Below are 24,058 nucleotides of genomic sequence, written 5' to 3' on the forward strand. Positions count from 1 at the left end.
ATGTATTCATTTCCCCTAAGTTTTCTCTTAAAACTTAAGAGAAAGTAGAATTTTTAGGAATTTATTGAATCTCTCTTGCTCGGCAGATGAATGTTTCTGGGTGTTTGGGACCTCTGGGAAAATACGCGTCACTGTTCTCTTTCCCACCCCAAATGCCAACTACGAGAACATTGTCATAGAAATGCTATAACCTTGCCTGTTATACAGTTTGTGGAGAATGACAAAGACTGGGTTCTTAAGAGGGCCATAGCTGGAGATCACGATGAAAGAGTAACTCATGAAAGTTAGAATTGTTCCTAGAGCCCTCATTCAAGTCCTACTTCAGCTGGTGAAGAAATTAGTCACACCCAAGCAGAAAGGCTTGGAGGAAAAATGGCATTTCTTTCCAGTCTGCTTGGGGCTGTCATCTCTCTTCATGAAAGTTAAAATACTATTAGCAAGTATGAGAAGCATTATATATATACCCAAGCAAGACATAGTAGGGAGCCATGTTAGGCAGCAGCTCCATATCTAAAGCAAATGCTAACTGTGCTCCTGCGATGCTTTGATTGTTGGAAAATGCTAGCTTAACCCATCAATTTAAAAGAGAGGGAAGGGACAAAGATGAAACAATTTCTATTTCTTTCTCCCAATCTGGTACTTGTTATTAACTTCATCCTGTTTCACAAAGGCTTTTGAAAATGTTTTTGGTGATTTACTTGCTGTCCGCGTTTGACTAAAGAAGCATGATGTACAGCACAAGCCAGCTTCTTCAAGGGTGAAAATAACCCAGAGCCAAGGAATGTACCTTTCTCAGGCAAACCAGTTGGCTTGAACTGATAGAATAAATGAGGTGTTTGGCTAGGTGCCAAGGACACAGTACAAGTATCCCGATTTTCCTATCAAGTTGCCGCTAAAGTGAAACTTGTCCCATGACTAACACTTCCTGGGGATGTCCAGGTCATTCTGCTTCCCTGACTTCTCCTAAGTCTTCATTGTCATAGAATCTGATCCTGAGGGAAATCTAGCATCACCCTATTCAACCCCCCCTCAGTGGCCTAGGGAATGAAGTGCCTGCCCAGGTCACACAGGAAGTTAAGACTAGATTGACTAGATCAAGGCAAGACCAAGACTGAATGTAAACTAGAGCCCAGGTTTCCTGAATCCAGGTGCAGGGTCATTTCCAGCCTTCTCCCAGATGGTGTCTACCTGTCTGATGGTGACATTTTCTTGACATTATTTTCTCTATAACTCTTAAAAGGCAATGAAGCTGAGGTGCCTTTACTTATCTATACTTTTTCATTCAGCATTTTGGATTTAGGCAAGGTCACAAATGAAAAAGAAAGTTGGCATCATTCTTTAGTAACCAGTTCAAAAAAATTGGTGTCCTTGTATGGGTCTACTTGCCTGGAAACAAAACAAGAGGCTACTGAGAACTATCACCCATATTAGCAAATTGACTAACATATCGCAGAGTCACTGTAAGACAGACTTACACTTTTAAATGTCATTTACACCCACTAGTTTCCTAAAGTACATCTTAAATAACAGTAGTAACATTCACTGAGCCTTGTTATGTGCCACTAACTATTTTAAGCACATTCCATGACTTAGCTCAGATCAGCCTTAGAGATAGGTATCACTATTGTTAACTATTTAACACACAGAGTGGCTCAGAGAGGTACCAATACTTTCCTAGGGTCACAAAGCTAATAACAAAGTAGGCAGGAGTTCAAACCAAGGCTTGTAAAAAGCTCTTTGCATTTGAATTGATTCTGACTCACAGTGACCTTACAGGATAGAGTAGAACTGCTCCATAGGTTTTCCAGGGCTATAATCTTTATGGAAGCAGACTGCCTGCCTCATTTTTTCTCCTATGGAGCAGCTGGTGGATTTAAACTGCTGGCCTTTTGGTTAGGAGCTATGAACTTGAACACTGCACCACCAGGGCTCCTCCTAAATCCAGGCAAATAATCTAATACCAGAGTCCTTTGTTTTCACCACTACATGCTAAGAGAATGGGTTGACATGAGTTGAGTATTTGGAAGACCTCCACATCAGGTTCAGTTATGTTACACAGTCATATAAACATCACAGGGCAGTCGACCTGAGAACATGGAATACAGTAGAACGCACATAGATAGTCTTTGTCTCCCTTCTGATTTTTCACGCAGCTGAAAACATCCCCTAGTGAATGCCAAGTGACTTTACAATTTATGATTGTCCCAAGGCTATCCAAAGACTGTAGTTTTGATCAGGCTCCATATGAACATCTCACATCAGTGGTAGCAGGTGGTTGGTCCATGGGCCTAACAGTTGCTCCCCTAAAAACTATCACAGTGGTAAGGGTGGGGCTGATTGAAAAAGATTGTTGCATGTATTTAATCCTGATCATTTAAGGATAAATAAAATTATCTTTAACTAGTGTGTGTGTAGAAAAGGACCAGCAATGCGTATTCTAAGAGAGGTATGTATAAAAAATAAAGTACATATTTAAAAGGTATATATATATAAAATAAAGAAATGTTCAAAATTATTACCAAAGTATCTGTGAAGTACAGTTTTATTATATGATGGTTATAGTCTCTTTCTAACCTATTTATTCAAAGTTAATAAACTTTAAAATTATGTCAGGACTGACAAGAGGGACTTCCAGTAAGATGAAGGAATAGACAAGCAACACAGACCCCCTTCAACAAACAAAAGAAAAATCAATTAACAGAGATACAGAAGATAATCTTGGAGCCCTGAGCTTTGAAAGGAACTATGCAGAAGTAGATTAGGCACCAACTAGTGGAAAAACCTGAACAAAAACAGTGAATACAGAGATGGTTGGAGCTGCAGACTGTCAGCTACTCTGATGGGACCAACAGCCTAAATATTTCCAAGTGGTGCTGGGACCAGAGAATTGACCTAAGATCAGCCTGGGTCACCAAAGGCAGCATGGAAGACTGCTCTGGTTGCCTATGACTAGGAAGGGAAACAGCAAAGAAGGAGACAACCTGAGCTGTTGACTTATGGCTGTCTGGAGGGCGCAGCTGTTTTGATTGTTTACATGCAGCAGCCATATTGGATATTTAGAGGGGCCAAGGGTGCAGCCATTTTAGATTTTAAAGTGATAGCATTCTCATTCAGATTCCAGGGACCTAAGAATGGGCTCTGTTGACAAGGTTGGCAGGGATATACGAGAGGCGGACAACAGGAAAGGAGACAGGTGGTGAGTGTATAAGTGCTGTCAACTAGCAAATACAAGAGCATTTCCAGATATCTGCTTGCTTAGATAACATACAAACAAAACAAAACAAAAAAATTAAAATCATGGGCAAGTCATGCCAACATACAATCACCAATTAAATATAAACACAAAAACATCACAATGCCTTGGAGACAACAGAGCATCACAGTCCACACAAAGAAGCAAGATAAAGCAGGAGAAACAAGGGACCAGAATACAGACCCAAAACACATCCCTGAGGAAGATGCAGCATTGGAACTCCCTGATAAGGAATTCAAAAGAATTATATTTAGGTATTTTCAACGAATTGAGAGACAGATCAAGGAAAACACAGAGAAAACTCTAAAACAATTTCAAAAGACAATACAAGAACAAAATGACAAAATAAATGAAAAATTAGAAATGATATAAAATCCACAGAGAGAAATCCAGAAGATTAATACTAAATTATCAGAAATAGATAAGACATTGAATGGGCAAAGAAGCAGAATTGAATCAGTGGAAGACAAAATTAGTGAGATTGAAGGCAAATACCTGAGCACTTCTTTGGAAAGGGATCAATCAGAAAAAAGATCAAAACAAAATGAAGAAAGCCTAAGGTTCTACATGTACCTATGTGTAATCAGAATTCCAGAACATGAAGAGACAAATAAAACCACAGAGAAAATTGTCAAAGATTTGTTGGAGGAAAATTTTCTTGGTATGATGAAAGATAAGAATATATCCACTCAGGAAGTCCAACAAACCCCAAACAGAATAGACTCCAAAAGAAAATCACTCAGACATGTCATCATCAAACTTACTGAAACCAAAGACAAAGAAAGAATCCTGAAAGCAGCATGGGAAAAACTAAAAGTTACCTACAGGGGGTAACCAATAAGACTAAGCTCGGATTTCTCAATAGAAACCATGCAGGCAAGAAGACAATGGGATAGTATATATAAAACCCTGAAAGAGAAAAATTTCCAAGCAAGAATTATGTACCCAGCAAAATTGTTCCTTAAATATGATGGTGAAATTACGACATTTCCAGATAAGCAGAAATTAAGGGAATTTGTTAAAACCAGGCCAACCTTACAAGAGATCCTAAAGGGAGCCCTTTGGACAGAGAAGCAACAACAGCCAACAACAACTGACCATTAACACACATGATGATACAACCCAGAAACCAACCCAGCTATGGAAGTATCCAAAGTAAATAAGCCTACAAGATTGTAAACAGGGAACCAGAGACATCAATTGACAAATGAAGACAACTACAAACCAAAAAGAGGGGAAAAAATCTGTTTTGTTACAGAAGTTCTAGATGGTAGGGAAGTCAAGACAACTACAAGATAGAACGGTCTGTTCTAAACTTGGGAAGAAAACTGTAAATCACAGGGTAACCTCAAAGAAAAATGATAAACCTTCACATCAAAAAAGAGGACCAGCATAAATATTCAGCAAATACTAAAACAATAGCGATAAAGGAAGTGATAACATGATTCATAAACAAAACAAGCTCAGCATAGAAAATTATATGGGACACAGAAATCGACACCATGAAAAAGCACATAACAAGAATGACAGCAGCAAATTCCTATTTGCCAATAATTACATATCTGGCAAGGGACTTATCTCTAAGATTTATAGTGGAAGAGCGGATGACCAAACTAAGTTACATACACATAATGGAATGCTATGCAGCCCTAAAGAATAATGTAGAGTCTGCAAAACCTGGCATAATATGGATGAACTTGGAGGACATTATGCTGAGTGACAAAAGTCAATCACAGAAGGACAAATAGTATTAGTTTGTTGTCGTGGAGGGTCAAGGAAATGTTTATATATGGAGGGAAACTTTGTTGGTTACAGGGCTGGGAGGGGAAAGGAAGGGAGGGAGCACTGCAAAAAAAAAATATATATATGCATTGACCCATGGGGGTGGGAAATTATGTCAGGGCTTCACACATAACTCTGTGTGTGCAATGCCTACTAAACTCTGTTAAAACAGATTAAACCATGTCCATGTTTAGAAGAAAATAACCTACCATAGATACATTTTCCTAAAATTTAATCTGAGCCTGTCAATAACTCATAGCAAAGCCTCAGGCCCCTAGACCTGGCTTGGAAATGTGGCATAGGTATTTTCTGTAGTCTACTGTAGGTTTTAAAGTTCCTGGGTGGCACAAGTGTTTTATACTCAACTACTAACCCAAAAGGCTGGCAATTTGAGCTGGACAGCAGTGCTCTGGAAGAAAGTCCTGGTGATCTGTTTCTACAAAGATTATGCCCAAGAAAATCCTCTCTAGCAGTTCTACTTTGTAACACATGGTGTTTCCATGAGTTGGAATCAACTCAACAACAACGGGTTTTGTTTTGTTTGTTTTACTGTAGGTTTTGTATTAAGCGTTGGTGTCTTAAGTTATTAGCCAAAGAGCTTTGGAAAGAAATTCAGGTCAAGAATGAATGTAAAAGGATAATTCAGAATTTATTTAAAATCCATTTTCACTACTGAATAGTTTTATCTGTTTTAGTTCTAGAGAGTTTATGATCTCAGGTAATGTCAGGGTTTTTGGTTCATACAAATTGTGAGTCCCCGTTAATTAGCAGTGCTTCTTTTTTACAGGTAAAGACTAGTGTTTCTGATCCTGACTTACGTTTGTAAAATGTACTAAATATTAATGATGCATAATAAAAATCAGTTGAAGATCATCCATCTATCCTTAAACAAACATAATTGTGATAGTTCTCTTAATTGTTTTTTTGTGGACTTGATACTAGTCTATTCCTTTACTTGTTACTAACCCTAGAGTAGCAACTGAGTAGACAGACACTGATCATCCTAGGGGGAACAACGTTGTTACCTTTCATCATCACCGGAATCGGGATCAGCAGTTTCTAGTCTTGGACTAGGGTTGCTTTGGGTAGGAATTGACTGATGGCACACAAAAGAACAACAGTCTTGGGATGTTGTTCTTATGACTTTCCGAAGTTGAAGCTGCTTCAGAATTAGCCCAACTGCAGAGTAGTATGCATCTCAGTTTACCATTCAGTCATAAAATAGGATGAAAGGATTAATTTTCTCCTAGACTTAGTTGGTCCTATTTTGGTTTTCACCACTCTTTTCTAAAAAAAGATGACCTTTGATTAGGGACTTTGTAGTTGTTCACAGCTCTGTTGAGTTTAAGTTTTCATGCTATGAAGGAGTCCAAGGGTGCAGTGCTGGGCACTTGGTTAAGTGCCCCATGATATTTGGTGTCTGGGACATGAGCCCCAAGGGTGGCTGCATCCTGCCTATTTTGTTCTACCACAGAACATTGCTCTCAGAGTAGCCATCACCATGCATGGTGACAGTGTCCTAAGTGCCTGAACCCCTTAAGGAGATGGTCACAGTTTAACAATGCTTTAGCCTGAAAGAATCCAGAATTATAATTTATATACAAAGTTTCTAACACTTAACTGGCTTATATCTGTCTTCCTAACCTTTCCTTCTTTTTCTCCCCTCTTTTTTCTTTTCCAGCTAATTTCCATTGATGAATTGGATAATGCTGAGGTCCTAATTTAATTTTTTTTCTTAGTGTCCCATGATGGTGTGCCCATGACATTCTTCCAGTAGCACTGTAATCTGTCTTCTGGTCTCCTCAGCATCTAGTGTTTGACTTTGTCTAGTGTACCTTCTGGGAGTCTTGTCTGTGTTAGCATATCCCATGAGTTTGTTTGCCATTTGTCCTTTGAGACCCCATCTGAGTCTAGATAAAGATTTTCTAAACTGTGATAAGATTTCAATCGATCACTGTCTAGAATCTCAACTGAATTTGTGGTTGTCGCTGGTCATAGCTCTGAAAGTCAACTTGGATATTATCATAAAGAGCTTTTCTATTTGTATGTAAAGCATCCGATATAGCAAAAGAAACAATTGCATTGGTTTAGCTTGACAACAGCAGAAAACTGCTACTCTCTTCACAGTAGTTACAGAAACATACTGAGTGTGAGGAGTCCTATGAACCTTTGTCAAAGTGCATTGTGAATTCCAAACAGCTGGTTGAGACTTGCAGCTGCAGGCTCGCCCATGGGATTGGGAATGTGCTCTATCCATGGGTTCTCTTCTAGAAAATCTTATCTATAGATCCAGCAATTGAGGTGTAATCCCATGTTTTCTATTCTTATGTCTCAAATTAGTTTCACTTATCCAGAATTAAACTACAGACTAAAGGGTGGTCATTTTGTGTGGGATTTCAGGGTGGGGCCCTCAACTATTTTCTCTTTTTTGAATGCTTGTCAACATTTCTTTCCATACTTTTAGGGTGTGATACATGCTAGATAAATGATACCAGGAAAAAAAAAAAATGTTTGGGGAATTAATGTATGTAATTGAGAGTGCTTAATTGGTTGAACACACTTGGAAAAAATTGAGTGTTTAAGATCACTTTTCTCGTCTATTGCTTCTTTTGGTCAACCAACAAATAATACCCTATTTTAAGTGGGATATATCTACCAGATAGTATAGCATGTCTACTCTAGTATCCTGCTAATATAACATCAGAATTATTAAATGGTTAAATAGGAGGAGAATTTGAACCACAAAATTAAAATTGAAACCAATGTGTGAGTAGTTAGGAATTTGGTCAGGAATAGGGCTCAGAGTAACAACAACAACAGGACTAACGCATGGCCAGCTCAGTTCCTGGCATACTTACTGATACATTACAGCAAATTCTGTAAACACAGAATTTTCTTTATATTAGTTAGACATGAACAGGTGAGGAGGTCATTCCTTCCTCTAATAGAAGATGACAACAACAAAACGCTTAATTCCTTTAGCTACAGTGATCTTTGCTATTTTCTGCTTAGTTTTTACTGTTCTGGGTTATTTGTATGCCAGAAGAATATACCATGCTGTTATGGATTGAATTGTGTCCCCCTAAAATATGTGTTGTAAATGCTAACCTCTATGTGGTGATAATCCCATTTGGGAAGGGGTTGTCTTTGTTATGTTAATCAGGCAGGATTAATGTAAGGTATGTCTTGAGTCAGTCTCTTTTCAGATAGGAAAGAGATTAAACAAGCCATCAAAGCAGAAATAGAGGAAAAGAAATACTAAGCCATATGAAGGTAGCCCAGAAGCAGATGCTCAAACAGATAAGGACCTTGCTTTAGAATTGACAGAGAAAGCCTTCCCTAGAGGAGGCAGCCTGAATTTGGACTCCAAGCCTCCAAAACTGTGAAAGCTGGAAAATGAATAAAGGACTGAAGAAGAATTGATGCCTTTGAATTGTGAAGTTGGCACAGAATACAAAATGTATTCATGGACTACGAGAAGAATGAACAAATCTATCCTGGAAGAAGTGCAGCTTTAGAAGGCTGCACTTAGAAGCAAGAATGGCCAGATTTCATCTCACCTACTTTGGTCATGTGGTCAGAAGGGACCAGTCCCTGGAGAAGGCTATCATGCTTGATAAAATGGAGGGCCAGAGAAAAGAGGGGAAGACTCTCTACGAGATGGATTGACACAGTGGCTGCAATGAGGGACTCAAGCATAGCAAGGACTGTGAGAATGGCACAGGAAAGGGCAGTGTTTTATTCTGTTGTACATAGGGTTGCTATGAGTCAGAATCAACTCAATGGCACCCAACAACAACAATAAACTATGAGAAAATAAATTTCTGTTTGTTAAAACCATCCACTTGTGGTATTTCTGTTTTAGCAGCACTAGATGAATAAGATAGTATTTGGTACTGGGAGAGTAGAGTGCTGCTTTAAGAGATAGCTAAAATGTGGAATGGGTTTTGGAATTGGGAATGGGAACAGGCTGGAAGAGTTTTAAGGTGCTGTTGGAAGGAGCATGGAAAGTAGGGCCTTGTAAGTTTCAAAGGGTGGGGCCATGGTTTCCTGGATCTCAAAGGGTAGGGCCACAGATTTCAAAGAGTCAGATCATTGCCAGCTTGCTTCTGGAGTGTGGACCTGCCATTAAGTTGTGCCAGATTGTTGAAGCCGCCATCCAAATCTGAGGAGGTGGGGCCAGTGCTGAAGGGACAGAAGAATGAGGCCTGCTGAGACCAGGGGTTTGGAGTCACCATTCAGATGGACTAGAAGAAGGAGGCTACACAGAGCCAAGGGTGCAGAGTTGCCATTGTGGTGGGCCTAGAGGGTAAAGCTGGAGCCCAGGACTGAGGGGTCTTTACCCAGAATCCAGAGCATATGGCTATCACCCAGAGTCTGTAGAGGAGGACCATCAGAGAAGAAAGGATTATTTCCAAGCCTGGAAAAGTAATGTGATTTGTTCAGCTAGGTTTTGGACTTGTGTGGTTCCTGTTATCCCCTCTTTCCCTCCAATTCCCATCATTTGTAATAGAAATGTCTACCTTGTGCCTTTTCCACTATTGTACTTTGGAAACAGACAACTTGTAGTCTAGATTTTACCAGTTGACATGTGAAGAGGGATTTTTACCTGGATGGAATGTGCCTGACATTTCATCAATTTTAATATAGATGATTCAGAACATGAGATTTTGAGCTTGCATTAAGACTTTTGGGATGATAGCATGGGGTAGATGTGTTTTACATGTGGCAAGGATATGAATGGAGGGAACACAGCACTAGAATGTTATAGATTGATTTGTGTCCCACCAAAAAATATATGTTGTAAATCCTAACCTTTTTTGCCTGTGGTTATAATCCCATTTGGGAATGGATTGTCTTTGTTATGTTACTGAGACAGGATTAGTGTAGGATGTATCTTCAGTTCATCTTGTTTGAGATCTAAAAGAGACTAAACAAGAAAGGGAGAGAAGAGATGGAGGAAGAGAAATAACAAACCACATGAAGATCACCCAGGGGCAGAAGCTGAAAGAGACAAGGACCTTCTTCCACAGCTGACAGTGAGAGAAAGCCTTCCCCTAGAGCCGGCACCCTGAATTTGGACTTCCAGCCTCCTAACCTGTGAGAAAATAAATTTCTGTTCATTAAAGCCAAACCGTTGTGATACTTCTTTTATAGCAGCACTAGATAACAAAGACATATGCTAAATTTGCATATTGGCACCCTTTTCTATCTAGATTGTAAATGCCTCACTGATTTAAATTTTTCCTCTATAATATTGAGGTTGAGTTTCTCTTTGCTTAAGTACAAATCAAGGCAGAAGAGGAAAACCTTTCCTAATCGGAAAGGAGTCTGCAGTGTTATTAATATACTGTTTTGCACCATAGTAATCAGTTGATGTGTTTGCTTGCTCAAGATAGAACTTGGGTCTCCTGGCTGAGAGTTTATTGCTCGCTTATGGAAAGATTCCACAGTTGGAGCAGGTGTGTTTATAATTATACTCTAGGAAATAGAATACTGTCTGTTTATAAAAGAAGAATGTTCTGGCAGCCACTTGGATTCTTTGAAAATTCCCTGAGGAAGCAACTGTGGATCCCCTCTTCGTTGTTACCCCTGGCAACTGTCAGAGCCCTGGGACAGCAAAACTCTGTCCTTCATCCCTCAGGCTACTGGATCTAGCCCTCTAAGCAGAGATGCTTGATTGTCCTTTATCATCAGTGGCTGTTATGGAAACTGTGCAACTCCTGCAGTTTCTTCCCTAGCAAGCCTTTTGTCAGTATGTCCTCCTGGAATCCAGCAGCCCACAGCTGGAGTTTTGCAGAAGCTTAATGAGTTCATCCTGGCCCACAGTACAGCCAAGGCCTCACACTTACATTATAGGCAACAAACATTCTGAATTCTAAATGTGATGGGGAAGGGCCCTTAAAACAGTGCAATGCATCTTAGGCAACCTGAGATGCCCCTATTGAAAACGGGCCACCACCCTTCGATGATGAAGGCCATTGGAGCATCTGAAGAGAGAAGATGTGCTATGAATGACTTAAGGAAAAAAAAAAAAAAAAAGTACACTGCCTTCTAAGTCCCTGTCAGTTCTGAGAAAACAGGGTGAAATTAGGACAGAGTCAGAGATTCCCTGCAAGCAAAATGCATGCTATAAGGTCTTCCCAGCTGTACTCTAGAATAAAATCTTACCTGAAACCAGGAAGAGGAGGGATATTTGCAAATAAAGAGGCAAAGTCTCCCTCTTTATCTCCTAATTTTACCTTTTCCTTTATCAGGGGAATAGACAGGGTAGAAGAGTAAAGAGTGTCCCTTCAGCTCAGTCTTAAGTTTATAGCTTGATGAATTGTTACATAAACATCTGTATATCCACCACCCACATCAAGGTACAGAACACTTCCATCACCCCAGAAAGTTTCCTTATCTACCAATATTTGGCTTTAAGCTGACATCAGTTGATGCTGAAGACATCCTTTATATGACAAATATTTGAGTGCCTGTTACATTCCAGCCATGGTGCTCAAGGCTTGGGATACAATGGTACCCCAAATAGGCACAATGTCTTCATCTGCATGTTGGAGTTTACAGTTTTGTCAGAGAAATGGACAGTGATAGCAATTAATATAAAATGACAATCATGAGAAGTGTTAGAAAGGAGAAGCACATGGAGCCTGAGGAGCTTTTGCTTAAGTGGGGAGGTCAGGAAACTCAGGCTAGTAGCACCAATATGTGATAATGAGCCCCTTTTCTAAACCGTATAGTCCCTGACAGTGCAATGGTTAACTCATTTAGCTGCTAACCTAAAGGTTGGAGGTTCAAGTCCATGCAGAGGTATCTCAGAAGAAAAGCCTAATTATCTACTTCTGAAAAATCTTCTATTAAAAACCCTTTGGAGCAGTTTTACTCTGACACACATAGAATTACTATGAGTTAGAAGCAATGGCAATTGGTTTTCCAAACAGTAATGTTTATGCTAATAAAAAGGATGATTTTGCAGGACGACTCAAACTTCAGGCACTGTTGGTGAGTAGTAGACCACCTAGTTTTTGTGTGTGTATCTTTGGAAAGGGAAGTTGTGTTTTAAAAGTGTGTGCTTAATTTCTATGTATTTGAGATGTGGGCATCTTAATTTCTATGTATTTGAGATGAGAGCCCTATTTAATCACTGTCACTTGGAACCATGAAATCCGTAGTATTAGTAGTGTCAGCTAGCAACTTTGCTTTTCTGCAATGCAACAAAGAAAGCCAGGCTGACGTTACCAGTTGTTTAGGGTGATTGCAGCCTGCCTGTATTAGAATCCTCAACTTCTCCCATTTGGAACTGCTTCTCTAAGAAAAGGGTGCCACTGGCAGGAAGCTCTGAATCCCAGGGGGCAAGGACTGGTGGGTACCTGCAGAGAAACACAAGACTTAAACCATTTCACCTTTAGGGGGCGTTCTCATGACGTCCAATCTTGGGTGGAGGTGTCCTACTTTTTTACTTTGCTGTGAACTGCTGGGTTGGACATCTGCCAATATTCAGGCGGCAGTTACATAACAGCTTCTTTTTTTCCTGGAATTTAGGCTCACTGCTGATGTGTGACCTTCAGCAGTAATTGCCAATAAATGCAGTGGGACTGTTTACTGTTAGACACTGGCAACCACAGAGCAAGCTCAACACAGAGCATACAGAAGCAATTGCAGAGTCTGTGCAGGGATTTTTTTTTTTTTTTTAATGCTGAGAGATTATTCCATAGAGTGAAGTCACCTAATTTAATCAAGTCCGACTGCATTTTTTAAAAATGAGTTTCACTGCTGAGTTCAGATAAACTTGTTCTATAAAATATAAGTGAAACTACATTGTTAGGATGAAATAATTTTTACTTATTTTGTTTCTAAAAATAAATGTAGTTAGTAAAGAACATTGTGTTAGCAGATGTAAAGATTTGAAATCATTCTGCTAAAGTGCTAGGTAATTTCTACATTAGCTCAGTTTCCTTTAATGCTTTCTATTTTCTCAATGTGGATTTTCAGAGGTTGAGGAAGGACAGGGCCCAGCAAAGAAACTTGCCCATTGACTGTATGTTTCCCTCCCCTGAAGTTATGTGTGAGTGAAAAGACACTAAAGACTGATTCAGGGGGTTTGGAGATCATATATTCCCTTTGATTAGCTGATTATTAGATCTATGATATAATTACATTTCTTTAATTCAACTTCTGCCAGAGGTGGTCCATGGAAGGGGACCTGATTTCAAAGGAAAATTCTGGGAGCCCAGGAGTAGTAGAGGGATTAATGTGGATGGCAGTAGAAAATAAAGACAGTGCTCTGGCTGGCCTGTAATAGGTACACATGAAGGGAATGGAATGGAAAGATGGATGTATGGGTGTGGGTATTGTGCAAACGCAAGAAATAACAGCCCTAGGAAGTCTGTGGGCCTTTTATTACTTGAGAATGACAGATTATAACATCCTTCATTTATAGTAGAAGATCATCCCTTGGTAAAATATTTACAGAGGAGCTCTGGTGGTGTAGTGCCTAAGGCATTTGACTGCTAGCCAGAAGGTTGGCAGTTCAAACCCACCAGCCACTCTGCGGAAGGAAGATGGGGCCATCTACGTCTGTAAAGATTTACCACCTTGGAAACCCAAGGGAGGTCTCTATGCGTGTACTTAGGAGTCTTGGGTGGTGCAAGGAGTCCCTGGATGGCATAAATAGTCAAGCATGCATGTGCTAATTGAAAGGTTGGAAGTTCGAGTTCACCCAGAGGCACCTCAGAAGAAAGGCCTGGTGATCTGCTTTCAGTAGGTCCCGGTCATGAAAACCCTATGGAGCACAGTTATACTTTGCAACACGTGGAGTCTCCATGAGTCAGAATCAACTCCACAGCAGCTGTTTTTTTTGCATGTTCTTAGTTACTACTAGAGTATCTTAGTTATGATGTGATCATTTGTGGCTTCATCCAGGAAGGACACTTAGGATGCAGTGACTTGAGATTCAGTTTGCTTTTGTATCTCAAAACATCATTTGGAACTTTTTTGTATTATGTTAGTATTTGCTGGCCTTGGCTGAAAGCACTGGGAAGATCAAAGAGTAGATACAAAGAGGTAATAGTTGGTTTTCAAGTTTGAAACCAGGCAGCGTCAGATCATTGTGAATCACCTGTTGGTTTGGGAGGCTTCACCTTGATTGGAGATGTCAGTATACAAACACATCAACTGATCCCAGCACTAAGGCAGGAGAATACAAGACTTGTAAAATTCATGACCTCATGAGATCTCCCATAACATGTGATCGCAGAGTACTTCATCTTTCAGTGGTGTCACTGGGGTTGGTGTCATCGCTAGAGCTGGTGTCGTTCAGTGCAGTAACTCATGGTGTCACCCTTCCAGCCCATGGACCTCCTCCCATGCCAGACCATACAGATCCTTAGTAATATTTATTATCAACTTTAATTATAGAATAATATGTGATATAGTTGTAAATTGCTTAAATGTAATGTTTCTTAGATTATATGAATACTAACTAAATTACATTGTAAAATCTTTCTACATCAAATTACATTATTAATTACATTATTAGTAACTGAGCAGAAGCCTTTTTTGATTACTGTCATTCTTTCCTTTAATTACTACTTCATTTTCATAAAAGTTACTGATAGAGGTTCACAAATACTAATTACCACAATATTGTAGCTAAAACACCAGAAAATTTAACAAAATCAGTGATTATGAAAACACTGGCACCAACCAAAACAGTGTATGCTATAGCTGGTACAGATGAAACCACGTGACTCCAACCATCACTGTAATTGGGTAATAATGACAGTTCTGACTGGAGTGCATTAGAAAGTTCAAAAAGTAAATTAGCATAGAATTTTAGCCTTGTAGATACATTGTAAACTGGACTTACAAAAACTTTTTTGTTGCTATAACTGCTGGGATATTTTTATTAAAAATAATAAATTTCTGTTGAAACACTGCACCAAAGTTTTATAGACAGTCATTTTGGTGTCATCCCCTCTGACAGTGTCATTTGGTGCAGTCTGCACTTCCACATCCCCTTGTAATGCCACTGTCACCTTTCATGTGTAGAGAGAGAGAATCAAAATAATAAAACTGCCAAGAAGCTCAACTCATTTATTTATTAAACATTGTATTTTGCTTTGGATATTATATATAGCATTTCTGTAGTTATTATCTTATTTTAATATTATCTACAGCTTATACATATGCTTGTATTTTTCAAAATTGCAACATACTGTCATCAGATAACCTTATCCTCAAGACAATATAGCTGAATATATAAAGCTTTAGTATAGACTGTTAGTTATTTTAACAAATTATATACCAGGCATGGTTAGACCTTTTCCATACCTGAAATTATTTTATGTCTTAGCAGGTTGTATTACTTAGAGAACTTGCCTATTTGATATTAGTTTACTGAAAATATGCAAGGCAATATTTAATGTTTTATCTTAAAGGAATCCTAAGGAATATTTGCTCAGTCTCCCTGAAGAACAGGTCAAACAGTGGGAGCCCACAAAGGTTTAGGGACTGGCACAGGGTCACACAGCAGCCAGTGCCAGAGCCTAGATGAGCTGTGGCTGGTGATGCCTGTCCAGGTTCTTGGTTTATCCACTCATTTCTGTAAATGAATAGCATTAAGAATTGTCTTTCTGGTCAGATCATGATTCCTGAAGACACAAAGCATTCTCTGTTGTCTCTAAAGGGTTCATGAAATTTTCACAGAAGAAATATAGTTACTTAAATTTAATTTCTTGTTTTTAAAATTTAATTAATATTAAAGCACACATAACAGCAGCTTGAGGAGGAAGTCACGTATTAGGGTAACCTTACAAATACCATAAATCACTGATCTCAGAGTAGTTAATAATTAAATATGTACGTGTGTGTGTGTGTATGTGTGTATGTATGTACACCCCCTCCTCATGGCCATTCTGAGAGAATTCAGGATGCCTATCTGGATTAAAGTCTCAGGCAAGAGATTTAAAATAGTAACAATAGTAATAAGAAGACACATTAGTTCCACTTCTATGTTCTTTATTTCCTTCAGCTTTTGTTCCCATTGTAGCTCTGTGAATTCTGGCACTAAATTGTACCTATAATCCTTTTGTCACGTAGGATCCATGCAAAGGGTATGTTAGTGAGAGTGTGGTCAGTGCAAATGGTAGAAGCTAATATTTTTTCCGTCTGTATCTTTGGCTGCTCTTAAAATGCTGGAACAAGTGCTTTAAATCTGCTTTTTTTTTTTTTTTTTTTAATGTGTTCTTTTTGGACTATGGGCACGTAGCAAAAAAGTTTGTACAGTTTTAGTTCTTTAGCCTAAAATATACAATATGTAAAGATAAACTAAAATGCATTCCCATATCCTGATATTATTTATATTATCTTCAAAATACTGTATCTGAGCTCAGTTTTTCTTTTCCTCGTTTCCCTCAAGCCCTTTCTAGCAGTATGTGCCTCCACACCCATCACAGGAAGTTCAACTTTTAGTCTCGCTGAGACTAATGGAGTTGGGCTCATGTATGAAAGGCGTTCTGTCCAGAATTGAGTGAGCAACCCTGAATTTATGTCTGATTTTCTATGGTGAATAAACTAAATTTTTGTGGTTAAAGAATTTCCCTATATCTTCACTTCATCCTAGAAAAAAAGACAGAAAGCATAGGTTACCTAATAACAGTTTCACATTCAGAGCATTTTTTTCTTTTTTGGCAACCAAACCAATCAAAGGGTAGTATTGAACTGGATTCAGAAACACCGAATCTCTCAGCCTTGGTCCTCTCAGGCTTCTCATACCTACCCTGACTCATAGCCCACTGCCACGTCCTAGCCTCAGGCACGTGGTGCTGGTGGCTGGGGCACTGTTGAAGGAGGCCAAGGTCATTCAGCTGCAGTATGAGCCTTGGCTTCATTCCCTGAGCCCAGACTTTACCTCTGAACCAGGCAGCCACGCTGCAGGGGCATGACTTTGTCCAGGGCAGCAGGGTGGGGTCTGGTGATTTGGTTTGACATCAGTTCCCTGCTCTAAGCACTTGTGCTTTGGAGGATGGCTGAGGGACACTGTCTCCCCTTGAAGCAGTAAGCTTGTCATTGGTCATTCCTTCTTTTAGCCTCTGTATACACCCTCTCAAATCACTCACATTTCCTTCTGAGGGATCTCTTTTCCCCTTTAAACCGGTTACAATTGAGTCGACCTGGGCTCATGGCAACCCTATTTGTACCAGAGTAGAACTGTGGTCCGTAGAGTTTTCAGTGGCTGATTTTTCAGAAGTAGATCTCCAGGCTTTTCTTCTGAGGCGCCTCTGGACAGACTTGAACCTCAGCCTTTGAGTTAGCAGCCAAGCATGTTAATGTTTGCACCACCCATGGAACCCACCCTCCCTCCTCTAGGATTTGGGAATAATAAAACTGGAGAGGGCAGTGGTGAACTATAGAGAAAGATGTCTATGTGGTTTGACAGGAATGGGACCAAGGTACCCTGAAGTCCCTGAGGGTAGTGTACACCTAGGACAGTAACCAGCAAACTGACTCTGCACAGGGCCTCCCTTTCTTCTCCCAGAGACACTGGACAGGAGCCTGCTTCATCTGCTGAGCCCAAGCCAGAGCCACGGGCCTTAACCTCTGAAGCAGGGATAGGAATTGTCATAAGGAGACACAGGAGAAAGCATAGACCTGCAGGAGAAGACAAGCTTTAGGTCCCCAGGGCTGCCAAGCTTTGTGAATCCCCGCAGTCACTTCCAGAGGGGGATGTACCTGAGGCCCTGTTGTCATCCTCGACCCCTTTCTCCCTCCCTGATCTCCAGGGTGTGTACCAGATTGCTTTTCCTTTCTCTGTTGATGGACAAAATATAGATGTACAATGGTTCTTCCTTGGATGTCCTTTTTTTTTAATAAAATTTTTTTTTGTTAGTGATAGATTTTTATTTCCTTCGTTATTTTAAATGTGTTTCCCTGTTGCAGGCCAATCTTCCAGCACAACCACATTCAGTTTAATCACAAAGTGAAAGTATCTTCTCATCTCTATTGCTACAGCCTACTTTGGCTGGTAGTCCAGCAGGCCACCTCATTTTTGATCTTTCTTCCAGTGTTGTGTCCATGAGTGTTGGTCTCTGGACTTCTCTGTGCCTCATCAAACAAAAGTGGAATAACTAACATGCTTCATTTCCTCCCAACTAGCTGCCACAAGCTCCGGACGCGGAGAACTCCACAGAGGTGTGTCACTCACCTGTATTTGCAGGGCTGGCAAATATAGGTGCTTCTAAGTTGTCCTGGTTGAGTGTCTTAACTGTTGTGGTGAAATGTCTTTCCTGGTAGTGTGTGTAGGAGGGAGTTCTCTAGTCAGGATGGAGACTGATCATTACTGTCCTGAACAGCTGGAGCTCAACAAAAGAATCCCTTTAAATAAAAATTTAGGAGCTCTGGTGGCATAGTGCCTCAGGCATTTGACTGCTAAACAGAAGGCTGGCAGTTCAAACCCACCAGCCACTCCTTGGAAGGGAAGATTGGGCAATCTACTTCCATAGAGATAGCACTTTAAAAACCCAAGGATGTGTCACTGAGTCAGATCTCACTCGACGGCAGTGAGTATGAGAGTTTCAAATGAAAGCTTGCAAAGCTTTCATGCAAAATTTCTTGTCTCAGTCTTGAATTGTTCAGTTGATAAATTCTGGAATGTTAAGACCTTTCTAGTTCAGTGGTAGAATTCTTGCCTTTCATGTATGAGACCCAGATTTGATTACTGGCTGATACATTTCATGCATTGCCACCACCTATATTTATCAGTGGTGGTTTGCGTGTTGCTGTGATGCTAAACAGGTTTCAGCAGAGCTTCCAGACTAAGACAGACTAGGAAGAAAGGCCTGGACATCAACTTCCAAAAATCAGCCAGTGAGAACTCTATGGATCACAGCAGTCTGATCTGCAACTGGTCATGGGGTGACAGGACTAGGCAGCGTTTAGTGCTGTTGTGCATGAGGCTGACTCACCAGCAGCTAACAACAAGAAGACAAGGTCTGTAATTTCACAAGATAAATCTAGGTCTTGTGCAGAGAGGACATAATTTTGAAATTTTGGATACTAATTTACAGTTTTTGGGAAGGCTGCTAACGAAGTTGTAGTTTTACGACACGCTCTTTCTCTTCTTCCTGTCACTAACCAAACTTGCTAAATGAGAGACTAGAATTTATAAGGCATATAGAGTATAGAGATGCTTGTTAGAAATCTAAAAAGCAAAATTTAGGGATCTAGCAGAGTTTCAGTGTGAGTGTTTTATAATGATCAGTCTCTGATACAACCACAGCTCTTCATTGTTAGCAGTTGTGATTAGAATGCGGGTGGTCTGGGGGGGCATGGTGGCCCCGTGTATATGTCTGCTCAGAAGTGAATGTATTGATGTCCTTCCGCATGTGCTGCACAGTAATGCATGTGTGATGCATAAGAATCTGCTGGGGTGAATCTTGTAATATAACCCCTTTTGGGTTAAAGTAAGAGTGTATGGAACTTCCTTCTCATTATCTTTGCAAAAAGTCATATGCCTGCTCATTTTAAATAGAACATCAGGGGAGGGGGAAGGGAACAATTATTAATCACTATCTAAAGAAAATGAGGAGTCCCTGGGTGGTACAAGTGATAAACATATTCGGCTGCTCACCAAAAGGTTGGCAGTTCAAGTCCACCCAGAGGTGCCTCAGTAGAAAGGCCTGGCAATCTAGATCTGAAAAAGCAGGCATTGAAAATGCTATGGAGCACAAATCTGCTGTGACATACATAGGGTCACTATGAATCAAAGTTGACTTGCTGGCAACTAGTTTTGGTGTTAAAGAAATTCAACACTAGTATTTGTCTGGAAAACAAAAACCAAAAGGCCTGTACTTCTTTAGTGTAACTCATTGCTGTGTACTAGCTCTCAGTGTATTTTACTTGTGACTGATGCTGAAGATGGCAGTATCTCCTTAGTGTCATACTTAAAATGGAATTTCTACATGCTTAGCAGGAGCTTGAACCAAGTCCGCCACTGAGGCAACTGGAAGACCATAAAAGGGTATGTAGTCTCGATTGTTGGGGGTTAATGATCTTGACACCTCCCTCAGCCACCCACTATGATTTCAAGATTGCTTTTTTGGACATTGTTGATGATATTGTTAAAGCATAGCTCAGGACCAGTCACAGCCTTTTATATAAATGAAACTGGCTGGAAATTCCACTTGTTATTTACCTGATCAAAAAACTATGCCTAGCTCATCACCACATAATGACCAGTGACACTTTTCATGTCCTCTCTTTTTGTCTGTGGTGGCTTTCTATTTCTGCAAATCAAAGGGGAAAAAAAAATCTGTAAGTAACTGATGATCATCTTAGATAATTTATAAAGTATAATGAAAAGAAAATTCCCAATTACACTACCCAGCTATAAATGTTGCTAACGTTTTATTATTTCCTTCTACCCACTTTTCTACACATGCTCATGTGCCAGCAAACATACATTCATTCTTTGTTACTGGGATTATGCTAAGTATACAGCTTTTATACCCTGCTTTTTTTCATTTAATGTATCTGAGCATTTTGTTTTAAACTCTCTGAAAGTTAACAGCTGCCTAAAGTTCCATAAGTTAGCTAGCAGTTCGTAATTTTTTCCTTTGACAAGGAAATGAACAAACGTGTGTCTTTGGATAGATTCCTAGAAGGGGAATTCCTAGGCCGAAGGGTAGGTACTTTCTTAAAGTGCTGATTATGCATTGCTAAACCATTTTCTAAAAAGGTTACATACATACATCTGCGTACTGACCAACACTGATTTCCATGTTACCTATTTTTGGAAGATAAGCAGATGCCCTGATTTTCTGAGAGTTTCTCATATGCCAGTTACTGTGCTAAGACTTTTATATATGTAAACTCATCAATTATTAATTGATTAATTATTTTTAATGCATGGACTTTGTCCCCATTCCACAGATTAAGAAACTGAGACTTGAAGTTTAAGCCTTACCCAAGGTTACATGGTTAGAAAACCAACAGTTATTGTGAAAACTGCCTTAGAATTGTGGTCGTCAATGACCTGGAGAATTTACACCTGAGACAAATGTGTATCCTGGGGTACCTGTCCTCTGTACCCTGTCCATACCACCATGTCCCAAATCCTTCCTATTCTCTTGCTCTGGTGGTAAAATAAACATTGTAACTTCTCAAATTACATCCAGAGCACAGCTCCCAGGAAGGAGGTAGGTAGGCAGGCAGAATTCAGGGCATGGCACCCGTGCCCTTCCAAGCCACATCTTATAGCTCCTGCAGTTCAATGACCAAGGTCACCTTACATTCATGTGTTTTCCACCCTTGACTACCCTTTAAGAATTATCCTAGGCCTTAGAAGAAGCTGGTAAAGGGATATAGCTATCCCTCATGCCCTGTGTTCTTACGGCATTGATGCTCAGCTTTGGAATTAGAAACGGATTTAAGTCTTCATTTGCCAGGCACTGTATGATCTGGGGCAAGTTATTTAACCTCTCCAAGCCTCAGTCTCCTTTGCTGCAAAATGGGAATGCTAACAGTACCCATTCCCTAGGGCTGTTGTACTGAGATGTGCCAGTAAAGAACTTAACATAGTGGCTGGGACATTAGCTATTCTTTGTAGTTACCTTACAGTTTGAAACATTTAAGTGATGTCAGTACACAACTGGAGTAGGAAAAGGAAAGTATTTTTAAACTGAGGTGTTACCTTAGTGCTGACTAAAGTGTAAGAGGCTCACCACTCATGGGTGAGCGTGATCTTTCCTGAAGCACATGATTTTTACGTGGCTAGAACCTGGGAAACCAAAAGGTCACTATCCTTCTCTTCCTGTGTGGCAATATTCACTCCGGTGCCTTGTTCAGTACTTGGCTCTATTCCCACACAGCTCATTAGCCACTCCTTACAAACAAATGAAACATTTGTTAGCAGAGTTGCAAGTTGGGAGCTTGGTTTCATTACTCTGCAGCATTGATCTACCAATTTTCACTGTTTTAATATGACACTTATAATCGGAACTCTCCTTGACTTTTCCTTTTCTAGGTCGTAGGTAATAATGTGTGTAGGATTTCTTGCTGGAGACAAACATCTGATATTTGTTTGCATCCTGTAGGTGTAAACTGCTGAAGAAAAGTTAGTATTATTTTGAAAAAGGGTTCCACAGCCAAATCTTAAAGCTGAAGCAGCAATGTGATTTGGGAAGTCGTTTTTTTTTTTTTTTTTCTTTGCAATCAAATTTCTCCGGCTGACATTGTGAACAGTTTAGTGCTGTTGAGTAATTTATGTCAAGATGATTAGGAAGGCTTTTCTTTACAGATTTTAATTTTTCCTAAATTAAACCACTGACTCTGGCAGACAGAATTTTCCTTGAACCAAAGTTTTCATACTAGGGATCTGTATAACTTTTAATAGAGGTTATTATCCACTTTTTCTTTTTCCTTTCATCTAATATTCTCAATCTTTATTCTTTCATAAGGGAACAAATCTCATTTGTATTTTCTTTTTGGGAAAAAAAAGAACAAATCCCATTTGCTCTCTGTTGTGTTTTGTTTTTGTTTTTCTTGTAGTTTATTTTATTTTTTTATCAGTAGAGATAAGGTGAGGTAACTATGTGCCAAGATCTTATAATTAAGAGTAAGAAAAATAAGTTTGATGGATGGAATGTATTTGTGTATTTTGTGTGTGTGGGGGGATTGTCGTCGTTTTCCCTATAATGAGCACATTTCATGATATTCTCTTATGGGGGAAAATGTACCATTTGATGCATCCGTTGCTATGGTAACTGATAGAGTGTTTCTGTTGAAGGAAAGGCAAAATGATAATGTGAGATCCCTTTGTAACTTCACTTTGGCATCCAGGCTGCATAAATGTGAAATTCCTCTTCCTGGAGCCCACGTGCTCGCTGGTGGTGTGTGTTCCTTTCTTTACCCCCTGTTTGCTTGATTGCAAATTGCCCAGGCTTTTGCTGTTTACCCTCCAAACCACTAGGAAAAAAAAAAAAAAACATAACCACCAGGAGCCAAAATCTAACTGAGCAGTCCAGCCCTGAATAGAATTGTGGTGCAAAAGCTGCAGTTGAGACCAATTAAGGTCATAATAACTGCCTTTGACTTGAACATCCAACCCCAGCATCTCCCACATTCTTTTGCACTGGCTAGTTTGCCTGTCTTTGTGGCTGTAGCTCAGTTTCAACCCGACCATCCATCTCTCAACAGTGGTCTTATGGTGGTGCCAAGGGGGACCCAGTCAGAGAATTAGGAAGGTTTACTGCCAACCATTCCTGCTGTTGGAACTCAGAGTCTGTATCTTATTGAAAGTAAATTAAATAGGTGCCTCATATTTTGAAAAAGGAAATCAGGTCCCTGAGTGGACACAAACGGTTTGTGGTCCACTACTAACCTAAAGGTTGGAAGTTTTAACTCACCCAGCAGTGCAGAATAAAGGCCTGACAATCTGCTTCTATAGAGATTACAGCCAAGAAAACCCTGTGGAGCTCAGTTCTGCTCTGTTACACATACAGTCACTGTGAGTTGGAGTCTACACAATGGCCACTGGTGGCTTTGTTTTTTGTTTTCTTTTTTTAATTCAACATGGAGTTACTCCTCCCATCACTACCACCTTTTTTTTCTCACTACAGTTTCTTGAAAATTCCTTTGAAATTTCTATTTCTCTTATGAAGCCAGCCTCTTAAATCATCATGTTCCCAGTGACTTCTATGGAGGGTGGAGTGATGATGTGTTTGTGCTGGTTCCTGAGACACAAACACCAATAAAGCTCTATCTTTATACTTAAGTGTGGGATTCTGAGCCATTAAGGAATATTGTACTGAAAATTTTTCCCCACCTACAAGCAGTTTATATAAAAAGTACTCAAAACATTACAAGTAACTTTGCCATTTGAAGCACTGTTGGAAATTTGAATTTACAGTTGATTGAGGTGGGAAATGAGTTTCGTAAACTGATACAAGTGCCCTCCTTTGCTGAGCTATGATGAGAGATGAATTTATGGATGGAATGGAAAATTGATAAATTTTTTTGTTTGTT

General features: G+C 39.7%; 1 protein-coding gene across 1 annotated transcript in view; it reads left to right on the forward strand.

The window, feature by feature from the left end:
* Window positions 1-24,058, forward strand: part of ITPR1 (inositol 1,4,5-trisphosphate receptor type 1) — a 471,939-nt gene that overhangs the window by 289,479 nt on the left and 158,402 nt on the right. The window contains exons 38-40 of the mRNA XM_042782721.1: window positions 6,717-6,749; window positions 18,191-18,226; window positions 20,007-20,054. Coding sequence (XP_042638655.1) covers window positions 6,717-6,749; window positions 18,191-18,226; window positions 20,007-20,054 — 117 coding nt within the window. The remainder of the gene's footprint in view (window positions 1-6,716; window positions 6,750-18,190; window positions 18,227-20,006; window positions 20,055-24,058) is intronic.

Source organism: Orycteropus afer, unplaced genomic scaffold, assembly GCF_000298275.1.
Source record: "Orycteropus afer afer isolate SDZICR_OR568_19922 unplaced genomic scaffold, OryAfe1.0 scaffold00429, whole genome shotgun sequence".
Lineage (NCBI taxonomy): Eukaryota > Metazoa > Chordata > Mammalia > Tubulidentata > Orycteropodidae > Orycteropus > Orycteropus afer.